Consider the following 13,763-nt stretch of genomic DNA (forward strand, 5'->3'; position numbering starts at 1 on the left):
TCCAATGGCATATGATACTAGGAGATCTAGCTGCATGGATTTTGGGCACCAGGATGGCACAAGGCAGGGTTTGGAGGGCCCCAAAATTGGGGAAGCCTGCAATAATATCCAGGGATGCATCTGGAGCTAAGAATAATGACGAGACCTTGCTCTGAGGTAACAGTAAGACTAATGCTGGTATTACCAGCCCAGATGCCATCACTAGAGGGATTTTCCTTCCAATGCCCTGTACTCTCAAGGATACCAAAGCACTTGTTTCTGTATAAAATGCCAGTTCCAGTTCACATGGTTAGTGACCTCCACAAAGCCACACTGGATAAGCACCAATGAGCTTATACCCAATACTGACACTGCTACACCCCTGCTCGATCTCTTGTGACAGTGGGACCAGAACTTGCACAACAGAAAGCCTTGGGTCTAAGGGCAGCCCCAGAAACAAATGGAAATATCTACAGGTCAGAAAAATTTCCTTCTGTGCTCTCTGTTGCCTTGCCCCAGTTTGGAAATAAACATTTCTGCTTGTTTCCAGCAGCTCCTGTAACCGTAAGTTTCCCATTGTACTAGCTAAACCAAATTCTGTTCTCAAAGCTGCTTCTGTGACCTAGACTATGGAATTTAAGCACCATGTAGATATATTTGCTTCTTTTTTCATGATTTATCCTACACCTTTGCTCCTCACCTCATCAAATCCCATTTTGTCTGGGATTTTGGGAAGCACAGACAGATAATGAGAAAGTTCCACCGATGGGTTCTTAACTGTAAAGAACAACAACATGGAATCACATGGCTAGACGCATGACCTTTCCAAGATTTGTTGTTTTCTTTTAAACAGACACGTTTTATGATCAGCTGCTCCCAAATTCTTGGCCCAGGCTCAGATATAATGCAAGCAGGCAAAAATTTATTTTCCATAAATAATTACATTAAGCAGTCTCTTAGGCATACCCAGATGGGCCTGAAAATGGGATATCTTCCCTTAGCATACTATATTTTCAATTACTAGGAACCCAACAATGAAGCTCACTGCTTTTGTGTTTATTCCAAGCTTGTAAACAGACACATATTAGTTATGTTTTATATTTTTATACCAACCAATAGCCAAAGCTCTCAGAGCAGTTCACAGCAATTGCCTGGTTAACCTCTGTGATAAAAATAGCATTTCCAGGTAACTGCTGCATGGAAACTTCACAAAAGTTTGTTCTTTCCTTCTCTTTGACCATAAATGATTAACACAGATACCTGTGGACTAGTATATTTAAACACATATTGTATTTCAGTTTTAACACATCCATCGTCCAATAATCTGTAGTCTCTTCTTCTTCTTATCTGCACAGCTTTCCCTGTCTCAGATTAGAGAGGAGGATTGCGCCAGGATCTCCCAGGGAGATTTCTCAACTGACTAGAAATGGATCTTGACACCTAAGCTCAAAAGCTAGAAAGCTAATGGATCTTATTTTCCTCCCCTACTTTTTTTTTTTTTTTGCAAGGCATGTTACTTTCATAAATACAGAAAGGTATGTAGTGCCAAACGTATTTGCTGCCCTCACCCACAAAAAGCAAAGAAGCAAAATTTATTTGTGGGCAATCCCACACTAGAGGCTTTCAAGATGCAACTGAACAGTCATCTCAGTGAGATGGTGTAACTTGGTGTCCCGCACTAGCAAGGGGTTGGACCTGATGGTCTTCTTAGCCTCTTCCAACTCTGCTGTTCTAGGATTCTACAATTCAAACTGCTGTCAGGGGGAGAATGTTAAATGTACATATTTTAGCAAAATACCCCCCTCAAATGTTGATTCCCCCATTCAAAAAAGCGCTTCCTTCACTCTACCCCCCCCCCCCCGCCTTACCTGTTACTTTCACTGTATGGCTCTTTTGCCCTTGCCTCATAGCTGTTTTTTATGAGGGCTTTGGGACAATCTTTATTCAAATGTTTGTGGATGAAAATCAGTTCAGCAATGAATTTAAAGTTCTCTTTAAGTGTGCACACTCACAGATGCATAGAAGTAGAGAAGTTTATTTCACCCTGTCAAAAAGAAAGGTCTGAAGGAAGAACTGAAAAGGGGGGAGGCAGTGCAGGAGGGGATTCACTACACCCTGCCACCTAGATTGTTTCCTGTATTCCATCATTCAGGTGCTACTACTTGGCCCAAGTTAATGCTATGTTCTGCCAATCACCACCTCCTCAATCCCTTATTTCTACACAGACCAGGTGCCCGTTGTTCCATAGCACCATAAATTGCAGCTCAGAGAAGCTGTGATCTGCAATGATAGAGAGAAGAAAGACAAACTGAGGTGTTCAGAAGTTTTGTTTTCCAAACGAATGTGTCTCAAGAAAAGATTCAAACCTTCAGAGGGCTAAAGGTTTTCTTCCTGGCACATTGGCAGTCCCAAACTGGAAAAATTTAGACTTGAGGAAGCTCTCATATGGCCAATCCCAAGGGTATTCCAAGATGGTGCGGTCCCATGTGAAGACTGTACATCTTGGAAACAGGACACTTGAAAGGGCTTTTAACCCTCGAATTTAATGTGCTGAAAAACCATGTGTTACTTACAGGCATGCTGCCTTCTAAAAAATATACCGAAGAGGCAAAGGCAGAATATTGCTCGCCACATGGAATATACCTTGCTATCTGCCAAATAAGGCAGTTGGTGACAAAGCTGGTTGTATTCTCACTGAGCTCTCCTACCGTCCACGTTTACTACATTTTCAAGGCAGTGACTGTTTCCCCTTTAAGGGGAGTTGGACTTAGTAAAAGGATCTTTGTGCAGCTGCAGTCTGGACAAAGAGCAATTGTGAAGCATGCCTGAGGAGCAGAGTACAGCAAACTCCTCCAGAGCCAAAGGATAGTGGATTGCCACATAGGACCCTTTGATGCCAGAAGCCATTCCGAAAATTTCAGCACAGTGCATGTGGGATGAAGCCTGTTGCTTCTAATGGAGAAAGCAAATCTTTTACATTGACATCAATTAGTCCCTGCAGCCCAATTAAGAAATTATATAATTGACATCTCTAACAGAATTCTGGAATTAAAAATGAAATTCCAGTAGCTAATGCAAGACAGCTTGGCCTCCTGACTTGCATATAATAAAGGTATCTGATCTCTGAGGTTTTCCAGGTAAGAAGCAGCAATCATCAGAGACTGAGCATTGGTCATTCCTTTTATGGATGAAGAATGAATCCAGACCAAGAGGTGCTCATGTCAAGTTTATAGCTACATCTTCCTCTCTGCATCATGATAACAGTACTATACAGCAATACAGCAATCAGCTATGTAAGAAGCCCAGTTTTGTCATCAGATAAATAACAAAAAAATAACACAATTTGTAAATGCTATGAAAATGTTCTAAGAAAACAAGCTGTCCCTGTAGGATGCTATCAAGTTACTATTTCTGTGTCACAAACACACTTGTTATATGTTCAGATAAGTATGTTGTTACTGTCATTTATCTTGATAAGAAGTTTGAAATTTTAATTATCTTATTTAGACATATGAAAATTAAGGTAGGAGTACATCTTTAGAATTGTTAGAAAAGAAACCTGAATAAGTGGTGACAATACTCTGAATGCTTCACAGCATCCAAAATGCATATCAACAAGTCTCCAAACACATCACAGTGGAAGCTAGTGCAATGTGTTGCCCATAGAGTCATCCAGGTAAGCTTGATCTAACTGAGAATCAACATCCTTGAATCTGCTAAGAAGCCCTCTTTAGATGTTGAATCTTTCATGAATTTGAATGTATGCATACATAAGCTTATGTACTATGTACTGATCCTTTTATAGTAAAAAAAGCAAAATAGCAAATCTTGTCTGAGGGCTTTTCTACATAAAGCTTTTAATCCACTGCTTTACCAAGACTTCTGCATCCAGATTCTTTGCAGAAGTAAGATCAGTTCCTTTACAGAATTGTCTTTCCAGGGTTTTCCTTCCTTGCCTTTCTGTATGTTCCATCACACAATTGTGATAGGGCACTGTGGCATAGTGGACAAATACATGAGGGCTTCATCCTGCCATTCACTGATAATACTTCACTTTCATCAGTTTAAAAGCAGCCACAGAAATGGTTGCAAAGAACAGGAGAGGCTCTGGATGATGGCAATGTCATATAAAGTACTCTTTCACACATGCACAATAAATGCTTCATGTTAAGAAATGCACTTTGAGAGACTTTCTAAGAAACAGTATTCTGTAAGTAAAACATGATGATTACTCTATGACAGTATCTGGTTTGGGGAAGACTTTGAATATGTAGTCAATCAAGTAGCCCTGGGTTGGCTATGTACTGGTAACATATGGATGTTACTAGCCACAAAGAACAAAAATATAGGAAGCTGCCTTATTCTCAAACAGACCATAGATCCACGGGCTCATTTCATGAGGATAAAACAGAGTGGAGAAAGACTATATAAGGTACCCTGGCTCCTCACAAGAGAGAAGGAATAGGGATATATATGTAATGCAATAAGAATATGAATAGTCTCTTGAAATCTTGCATGACAAAAGAGCAGCAAAGCCAGATTCCAGCAGTCACCTGCTTACTCTCTCCTTGTCTATGAAATGAGATAACTCAGGTCGCTTGGCTCAGTTTGCATGTATCAGCTTTACCCAATCTGGTGCCCCTCTCAAATGTGTTAGACTGCAACTGCCATCATCCTCAGCCACTTGGTAGAGGGCATGGGAGGTTTAGTCCAGCTCTGTGGTCCAATTTGGACAACAGATTTGGCATGCATTGATGTGGGTCACACAGTGCTGCTTGTATTGCCATAGAATCTCAATTTCTGAGATGGCCAAATCAATATTTTGGCTCTCAGCCCAAATGGTCCTTCCTATTGGGAACCGAGGCAGATGTCAACACCCTGAAATTCAAGTAGGTCACCTGTTCTTCCCAGATGAAGCCCTGCAACTGTTTTCAGTGGCCCACCTGCTTGATTTGTACAGCTGACACTCCATGAGGAATCAAGTTTTCCTTACTGCAAATTTTGGGTAAAAAGGAGAGAGAGAGAGAGAGAGAGAGAGAGAGAGAGAGAGAGAGAGAGAGAGAGAGAGAGAGCGCGCACAAAGGCTTTGCTACCTTCTTTCCAAGATCGCATAACTTACTCACCCATGACCTCCAGCTGGACATGCATGAAGCTCTCTATTTCATCACGCAGGGTGCTGTGGGATCGCAGAGGCACAGGTAGGAAGCCATACACCTCTCTGTTGCACACAAACATCTGAACTTCTAAACAAAAAGGGGAGGGGGCACACAGTGAGCACACAAGAGCAGGACGGTACAATGGGTCCCTCTCTCCATCCCCTTGCCAGGTCAGAGAGCCTCAGCCAACAAGATGCTTCTCCTCCATACGCATGAACTCTAGAGTAAAGGTTACAGCAGTACATCTGCCTGCCCAAGCTATGGGTCCACATCCTACTCAGTTTAAGAAAGGCAACCAAGGAAACTGCCACAAGACTTGCACCATTAAGACTGAAGGCAAGACACAATTCTGCAGAAGTGCACAATATGAGTGCGGAAAGCAGCATCCCAAGCAAGCTCTTGGCCCTTTGGTCTGCAAAGATCCACTTGCAATGTTAATTCACAGAAGTCAGAGAAGTGGTTGGTTAAGGGTTTGGACATCACAATCAATGAAAGATTGCAAGTAATAACATGAGAAGCATGCATGAGAAGAAGTAGTCATTCTACTATGAAGAATAAGATCCACTGTGTAAATTTCCTCAAGAGATGCTATTTATACAGAATGCTGGATTCCATCTTTAACCATTATTCGCTTATGGACTATATATAGCCTTGGTTTTGCTGAGGAGTGAATATGGTGTCTTCTAAGGTGGAGTCCTGTTGTGTATGCTAATTCCAAGAATACCAGCTTAGATTCATTTTCTTCCTCCAGAAACCACTTATTTAGGCTGAATTAACCTCAGGCAAGTGACCAGCTGCTCGCTCACTTCCCTCCAGCATTCTCCCAGGTGCCTAAGCTGGCCTAGTTAATGCCAAGAGAGGTTGCCCAGATAGCTGCATGCTTCACTTCTGCTAAGAACAGACAATCAAATGTTATATCACTGGCAACTTCTCTCCCTCCTACCACTCCTCCAAGCAAATGCATGATCTCCCACCCTTAATTGTGCTTTTGTCATGTGCCCTGACCCACCCACTCCCCACATTGAATTTTCCCATTGCACTCCTGACTAAAGCCACTGTTTCTGCTAGGACCACTTCCTAGTCTGTACTCTGCTTCCTCCTGCAGTGATCTTGATACAGACTGCAGGAGGCAAGAGCAGCAACCATCTGAAATAGGGCCACTGGCATGTGTGTGCTTGTGAAATGAGTGTGTGCATGTACATGCTCTGAGGCAGCATCACACGTGCCCCCTGCCGCAGAGGAGCACGTTCTCCAACTCTATAGCCAGGAATGCCAAATGCACAGACTCCATACAGGGCTGCTGTCTCCCTGCTGGAGGAAACAGCAAAAGACCACACTGTCTCTTCGTGCATTAAAGAGCAACTCCGATAAGCAGAAGCATTTCCTGGCAACAAGACAGGAGGAGCTGGCAATCAAAGTGGGGAAATGCAGGCGGCTTTGCTGGAGGATTGTTTGCCAGGCAACCCTTTAAATTTCAGGTTCTCTGGATGGTCTTCACATATAGACATTTGTGAGTTAGTCAAATCTGAAGGCTAATTTCTCAGTGGAGGTACAGAATGGCTGAAGTGCCATTCTTTTCAGAAAGAGAAGGCCATGTTTTGACTCACCTGCCTGCCTGCAGGCAAAGGCAAAGACAATGATGTCATCAAAAGCCCAAGTGTAATCGGGGTGGGGTGGGTAGAAAACAAGGTGCTGGCTGGCTTCTTTCTGCAGATTGATGAGAAAGGTGGAGTGTACCATGGGAACGGCAAAACAGCCCTTGCGATCATGTTTCCTGATGGGGATGTAAGCTGGGGTACGCTTGTAATAACCCTAGGAGAGAAGTGGAAGAGAAATTCCGTAAGACCTTTTCTGCAAGGAGAGAAGCAGGGATGGAGCCTCTGACACAGAACACCTGGCAACACTTAACCCCAAATGCAAAAAGTAGCAAAGGCTGGACACAGTTTGCCGTTCAGAGCATTTGGGGAGGGGAAGAAATGGGAGTGACCACTGGACAAGCCAGATGAGGAGACAAAATGGGAGAAGTGCATGGCACAACTCCTTCATCTGCTCTTCTGCACAGCCAAGGTTTCCCAGGCTGCCACAATGATTTCCCACTGGGTCTTAACATCTTGCACTCTAATGCTAGGTTAACAAAAGAGAAATCTGCTATGATTCTTTATGCAATTCTGGAATACAGCACTGAGCTGGCATGTACTGCTGAGACTGGGAAGGGAAAGGGTGGCACAAATGCATCTGCCATGTTATTCACAGACACAGGAGCAAGGACCCAACAGCTGGTATGGGTGCCAGCAGTGTACCTCATGGTGGAACAGTGCCCTTTCCAGGTGCTGTGTGATTTCCTGGATTCATGAAGCTGCCTAAAGGCTTCTCTGTGTTCATACCCACCTTATGAAATGCTGTCTAGGGCAGCTTTGTCCAACACTGATGGTAAGAAAGGGGGAAATGTCTTGGCTGAGAGGCTAGGAAATAGGTGGGAATATGCATGGTAGAAATTCCTCTTGAATTTGAAGGCAGCGTGGTTGAGGACCTCTAGGCTGATAATGCACTAGGCAGTAAACATGCAAACCCCGGCGTTCCAATCTCCACCACACACGTCTATGCCACAAATCCCTCACTGAAGGAATATGCCTAAACCCGCCATCCTGTGCATACCTGTGAAGTCATCCCACACCAAAAGTTCGAATAGGCTGCCCGTGAATCCAGCATGGGTGCCACCACAGTCTTGTTCTCAGCTATCAAAAGGCTCAGGGTGTCAGGGTTGGTCAGGAGATTGTCTGAGTCCACAAACTGCAGGAGTGTGAATTAAACAAACAAATGAAAAAGTACAGTGATTTAAAAACTTATGAACTTCAGAATTTGACTGTTCCAGAAATTGTGCGATCTCTGCGAGTAGGCCTGAGGCCTTGTTTTGCTACTGTTGAAAGCCTATGTGAAAGCTGCTTAGAGACAACCTGAAGGGCAAGAGAGAAAGAAATACTTCCTCTTCGTATTTCTGGATGGAGTTTGCATCAAATAAATTCAATTCTGAATAGTTGGGAATTCTCGCTATGTGAAAAAGAGCAGTTGGGAAATGACCACTCAGACATGGCAGTAAACAGTGTGGCTGCTATGGCAGTCTGAGGCAGTCCACAGGTGGTTGTTTGGTGTTTTAGGACTAGAAGAAAGCTGAGTAGAAAGTGAATAGCTAAGGCTTGAATATACTGCTTTTGTTTCCTCTGTGGCTGGTGAAGATTGGATGTAGGAAGGAGGTGGCTGCATTATGCCAAGAGGCTGCCCTCACATCTTGCAGGAAGCAGTCAGTAAAACAGTATAATAAAAGAAGCTTGGGTATCACAGGAAGAGACTACCCAGAAGCTGGACCCAGCTGTAAGATTATTTGGCCGGGGAAGAAGGCTAGGAGATCTGGCCTGGGAAAGAGTCCTTAGAGGTTTGCAGCAGCAACAGTGTCTCTTGAGAACTAACAATTGTCGCTGAGCAGTGTTTTGAAGACACTATCAGAAATCACATATCAGAAATTTGTATGTACATAATATCCCTTTAATAAATTATGTCTTCAATATTTCAGTGTGCCTCTAACGTGGATTTCATATCTAAGTGTGGCTGTGAACCACCCAGATATCTTTGGCTATTCAGCAGTACAGAAATAAAATTTTTGTTATTGTAGTAATATTTTCGTATCAGCTACTAGGAGATTGTTAATTATTCTAACAGAATTGGTGGCAGAGGAAATGGGTCAGTTTGTGGCCTTCTCTTTCTTTTATAATGCCAGAGAGTTTCTGAGGTCCAGAAACATAAACTATTTGCTCTAAATAAGCAATCTAGTAGGTGGTGGGGAGAGGAAATCCCCCTCAGCTAGCATGAAATTTAAGCTATTGAACTACTGTGTTTCACATTTTGATTTCTAGCCTCCATTCATGATGGGATAGAATTTTCCAATGATACACAGTATACGCTCAGACAGTGTCGTACAATTGTGGATACTTCAACATTTGACCAGGGAAACCAAATGGCAGTCCAAATCATATTTGACGTTAGGGAGGCCACCCATGCGACTGGGTCAACTCAACCTCTGGGAGTTCTTGGCATAGTAGATGCCTCCTTAAAACTCATTCCCCAGAAACAGACATTTCAGAAAGACCAGAGGGGAATGAAAGGAGAGAAGGAACTCAGCAGTTGTGCCGTCAGTGGCAAGGAGGAATGGCACAAGGGGAGCCAGCCAGACACTTTGAGAAAGAAAGGTTTTATTCCACTCCAGCCCACTTCTCAAACTCAAGGGCACTGGAAGGAAGGCACCCTTCTCTCTTGGGGTAGCAGCAACTGCTTTTATACCTTCCTCTGCATATGCTCAACGGCCACTATTTTACAAGGGCATTTTTAAAATCCATCTACCCCTTCTTGCTAAATCACTGTCCTTAATTTGCTTGCTGGGGAGACCTGGGAGGAGTAATGACTTAGAACAACTTCCCCAACCTGGTGACCTCCAGATGTGCTAGACTGTGACTCCCACCATTCCTAGTCAGCATGACCATTAGCCATGCCGGCAGAGAATAATGGGAGCTGCAGTCCAACATCTTTGGAGATCACCAGGTGGGGATGACTTGCTGAGAACTGAAAACGCTGTTCTAGGATAACTGGCTAGAGAAGAAGTGAGGCTTTAGGTCTGCAGTTGGAGTAGGAGGCATGTGCACAGCCTGAGCACACTTGCACTAAGGCACCCCATTATCGCACACCCTGCTAGTTCTTCTCTGAGGCTGGAGATTCATTTCTGCCTACTGTGCATGGGGTGGGTTTTTTGTGCTTTTTTGGAAACTGGGTGGGCAATGAGTCTCTATGCTTTTAAAACAGTGCAAGGCAGGTTACTGGCAGGATCATCCAAATGCCACAGGCAAAGAAGAGCCTTCAGAAGATGTGCTGCAAGGAACAGGATGCCCAGGCAGTAGCTCATGTGACATGGGATTTACAGGTGAACAAAAGCAACTCTATTTTCACTCATGAAATAGCAGAACTGAATAAGTTGTACTCAGGTTGCAGCAAAGGTCTGTTTAGCTTGTACTGAAAAGGAATGACGATGACGAAGAATCGCTTGAGGATGAGGCAAAGTTAGTCCTACATGAGGAAAACCACTGAAGTGAATGGGACTTCAGTGAGACTAATGTTGGGTGGGCCCTTCATAGGCCTAGCCTCATGCTACTTCCAGGAGCTCAGGTATTTCATGCCATGGGCAAGACTCAAAGAGCCACGGTCCTGCCAGGACATGAAGGAAAACAGAGCCAAACAGAAACAGATGCTGCTGCTCTTCATAAACAGGGCAGAAAGCCATGATCCACTGCCATGTCCGAACAAGAGATACACTATCATTCACTTCAAACATTTCTGGGCTGCAGGCCAGCAGCTCATTCCAAAACGGAAGTACAAGGTACAGCAAGCCAAGGGTCAGGCTCCCAGAGAAAACAGCTGCTTGATTGGCTACTGCTTTGCCCTGAAATCCCACCACAGCTGTTCTTGCTTCAGAATGGGAGCCATGAGGGAAGGGGAGAGGCACGCTGGGAATGCAGAGGAGTAACAGCCAACTTCGGGGCAAGACCAGTTATGCCAGCAGGGCTGCAATAGAGGGTTGGAAAGTGCTTATAAGAGTTAAGTGGCTGGGGAATTGTCCTGATCTGTTTGCAATGAGAAATATCCAATTCCATGCTGTAAAAATTATATAAGGTTATACAATGTATGCATTTGTTTGACTGAGCACCTGATATTTTCCTTTTTGGAAGATTTGACAGTATTTCAGTAAACAGCATATTGGCAAAAGGAAAGAGATGGAAAAGTAAAAGTGTACATGGGGAGACATCATGGTTGGAAACCATGAAAAACACAATATATTTTATATTTTTTATTCTACATGTATTTTTCAGATTTTTCTCTTTCCCACTGTGGCATCTAGAACTGTCAGAGGAAAGAAAGCAACTGAAGTGCTGTTATTAACACACTGGAGTTATTAACATCAGCTATTAACGTACAAGTTCACTTTTATGAACTAACCCCAACCCTAACATTTTGAAGACTTAAGCAATAGTTTTATGCTCAAGTGGACAAGACAGATGGAATAGTTTATAATGTGGTAGGTGTGATTTCAAAGTGCCCTCCCTGCATTCAAAACAAAACACAGAATCATAGAACTGTAGAGTTGGAAGGGGGAAGTAAGGCCATCAGATCCAGCCCCTGCTCACTGCAGGGCTCCAAGTTAAAGCATCCCTAACAGATGACTGTCCAGTTGCATCTTGAACGCCTCTAGTGGGAAAGCTCACCACCTCCTTTGGTCATTGATTGCATTGTCATGTGCTGTAAGAGCCAGGAAGTTTTTCTTGATGTTCAGCCCAAATCTGGCTTCCTGTAACTTGAGCTGATTATTCTGTGTCCTGCACTCTGGAATGATTAAGAAGAGATCCTGGCACTCCTCTCTGTGGCAACCTTTCAAGTACTTGAACAGTGCTATAATATCTCCCTTCAGTCATCTCTTCTCAAAGTGAACATGCCACATACTTTTCCTCTCTCCTTATGGAGATTTGTTTTCAGTCCCTTAGATCATCTTAGCTGCCTTCTACTGAACTTTTCCCAGTTTGTCTACATCTTTCTTAAACTGTGGTGCCCAACACTGGATGCAGTACTCAAAATGAGGTCTAACCAGTTTTGAGCAGAGGGGAACTAGGAATTTATGCAATTTGGAAGTGGCATTCTATTAATGCAGCCTAAAATAACATTTTTTTTTTGCAGCTGCATCACATTATTGGCTCACATTCAGTTTGTGACTACAACAATTCTGAGATCCTTTCCGCTTGTACTATTGCTGAGATCATGCTGTAATTATGCATTTGGTTTCTTCTTTCTAGGTGCAGAACTTGGCATTTATCCCTATTGAATTTCATTCTGTTCTTTTCAGCCCAGCACTCCAACCGATCAAGATCACATTGAATCTTATTTCTTTCTTCCAGGATATTAGCTCTCCCACCCAGTTTTGTGTCATCTGCAAATCTGATAACTGTTCCCTGCACTTCTTCATCCAATTCATTAATAAAAATGTTGAAGAACACTGGACTTGCTGGACTGAACTCTGAAGTGCCCTCCTTGTTACCTCTCCCCAGTTTGAGAAGGTGCCATTGATAACTCTTTGAGTCTGATTGTTGTCAACTGTGAATCCACCTGATTATTGTTCCATCTACCCCACTTTTAGCTAGCTTGCTAATCAAGACATCATGGGGTACTTTGCTAAAAGCTTTGCTGAAATCAAGATATATGATGTCCATGGCATTTCCATGGTCCACCATTTCCATGGTCCACCCAATTAATAAAAAGAGGGATCAGATTAGTATGCTAGGATTTGTTCTTGACAAATGAGCAAGTCCATGTTGGTTTCTTGCAATCACTTCATTGTTTTCAAGCTGTCTGTAGATTGACTGCTTTACGATTGCTCCAGAATTTCCCCAGAGATTGAGGTCAGAGTCACTAGTCTGTAATTCCCAGGTTCTGCCTTTTTCCCTCTCTTTGAAGATAAGGACAAGATTAACCCTTTTCCAATCACCCACTTCACCCATCTTCCATGATTTCTCAAAGATAATAAATAGTGGTTCTAAGAGTTTACCTGCCAGTTTCTTTATTACTCTAGAATGAAGTTGATAAGGCTCTGAAAATTCAAACTTATTCAGAGCAATACTTTGTCTTTGCCAGGAAAGTCATAGAGCTTCCTTTGGGAGAAGATTGAACCAAAGTAGGAATTGAGCATTTCTGTCTTGTCTTTGTCATTAGTTATCATTTTGCCATCCACACTGAGTAGTTAAACCCAAATTTCTTTCTTCTGTCTTTTACTATGGACATATCTGAAGAAAGCTTTTTGTTGCTTTTAGCTTCCCTTGCTAACCTCAGCCCCTTCCCGGCTTTAGCCTTCCTGACTTCAGCCCAGCAATTCCATACTACTTGCTTGTACTCTTTCTTTGTAGCCTGGCTTTCCTTCCACTTCCTATACATAGAATCATAGAATAGTAGAGTTGGAAGGGACCATGAAGGCCACTGAGTCCAACCCCCTGCTGTTGCAGGACATCATGTTACACCATCCCACTCAGATGGCTGTCCAGTTTCTTTTTGAATGTCTCTACTGTGGGACAGCACACCACCTTTCTAGGCAGCTGGTTCCACTGTTGTATTGCTCTAACAGTGAGGAAGCTTTTTGCCTGAATCTGGGTTGTCGCAACTTGAGTTGATTATTCTGTATCCTACATTCTGGCATTAGCAAGAAGAGATCTTGACCTTCTTTGTGACAGCCTTTGCACGTCCCCCCCTTAGTCCTCTCTTCTCAAGGCTGAACATGTCCAGTTCTCCCGGTCTCTGTCCTTTTTCATTTTCAAGTCACCCCTAAGCCTTTTGTCAAGCCACTCTGGCTACTTCTTTTGTCTTCCACCTTTCTGTCGTGTTGGATTGTTTGCAACGGCACCTTTAGAATTTGCTTTCTTTAGCTGCTTGCATGGGCTTTTACTTACCATTGTTCTGAGTTTATTAACATTGGCCTTCCTAAAATCCACAGTATGTGTTTGTATCCTTTAGAATCAAGAATTCAGGTATGGCACAGTCACATTGGCCCAA

The 13,763-nt window shown here is 43.2% G+C and overlaps 1 protein-coding gene across 3 annotated transcripts in view; it reads right to left on the reverse strand.

Annotated features, from left to right (window-relative positions):
* The window catches only part of COLGALT1 (collagen beta(1-O)galactosyltransferase 1), a 37,815-nt gene that overhangs the window by 13,027 nt on the left and 11,025 nt on the right, over positions 1–13,763 (reverse strand). For all 3 annotated transcript variants that reach the window (XM_044431202.1, XM_044431201.1, XM_044431203.1), the window contains exons 4-7: positions 7,791–7,925; positions 6,743–6,947; positions 5,103–5,222; positions 680–756 (exon numbers count right to left, since the gene is read on the reverse strand). In XM_044431202.1, the coding sequence (XP_044287137.1) occupies positions 680–756; positions 5,103–5,222; positions 6,743–6,947; positions 7,791–7,925 (537 nt within the window). The remainder of the gene's footprint in view (positions 1–679; positions 757–5,102; positions 5,223–6,742; positions 6,948–7,790; positions 7,926–13,763) is intronic.

Source organism: Varanus komodoensis, unplaced genomic scaffold (assembly GCF_004798865.1).
Source record: "Varanus komodoensis strain SLA01 unplaced genomic scaffold, ASM479886v1 scaffold22, whole genome shotgun sequence".
Classification (NCBI taxonomy): Eukaryota; Metazoa; Chordata; class Lepidosauria; order Squamata; family Varanidae; genus Varanus; species Varanus komodoensis.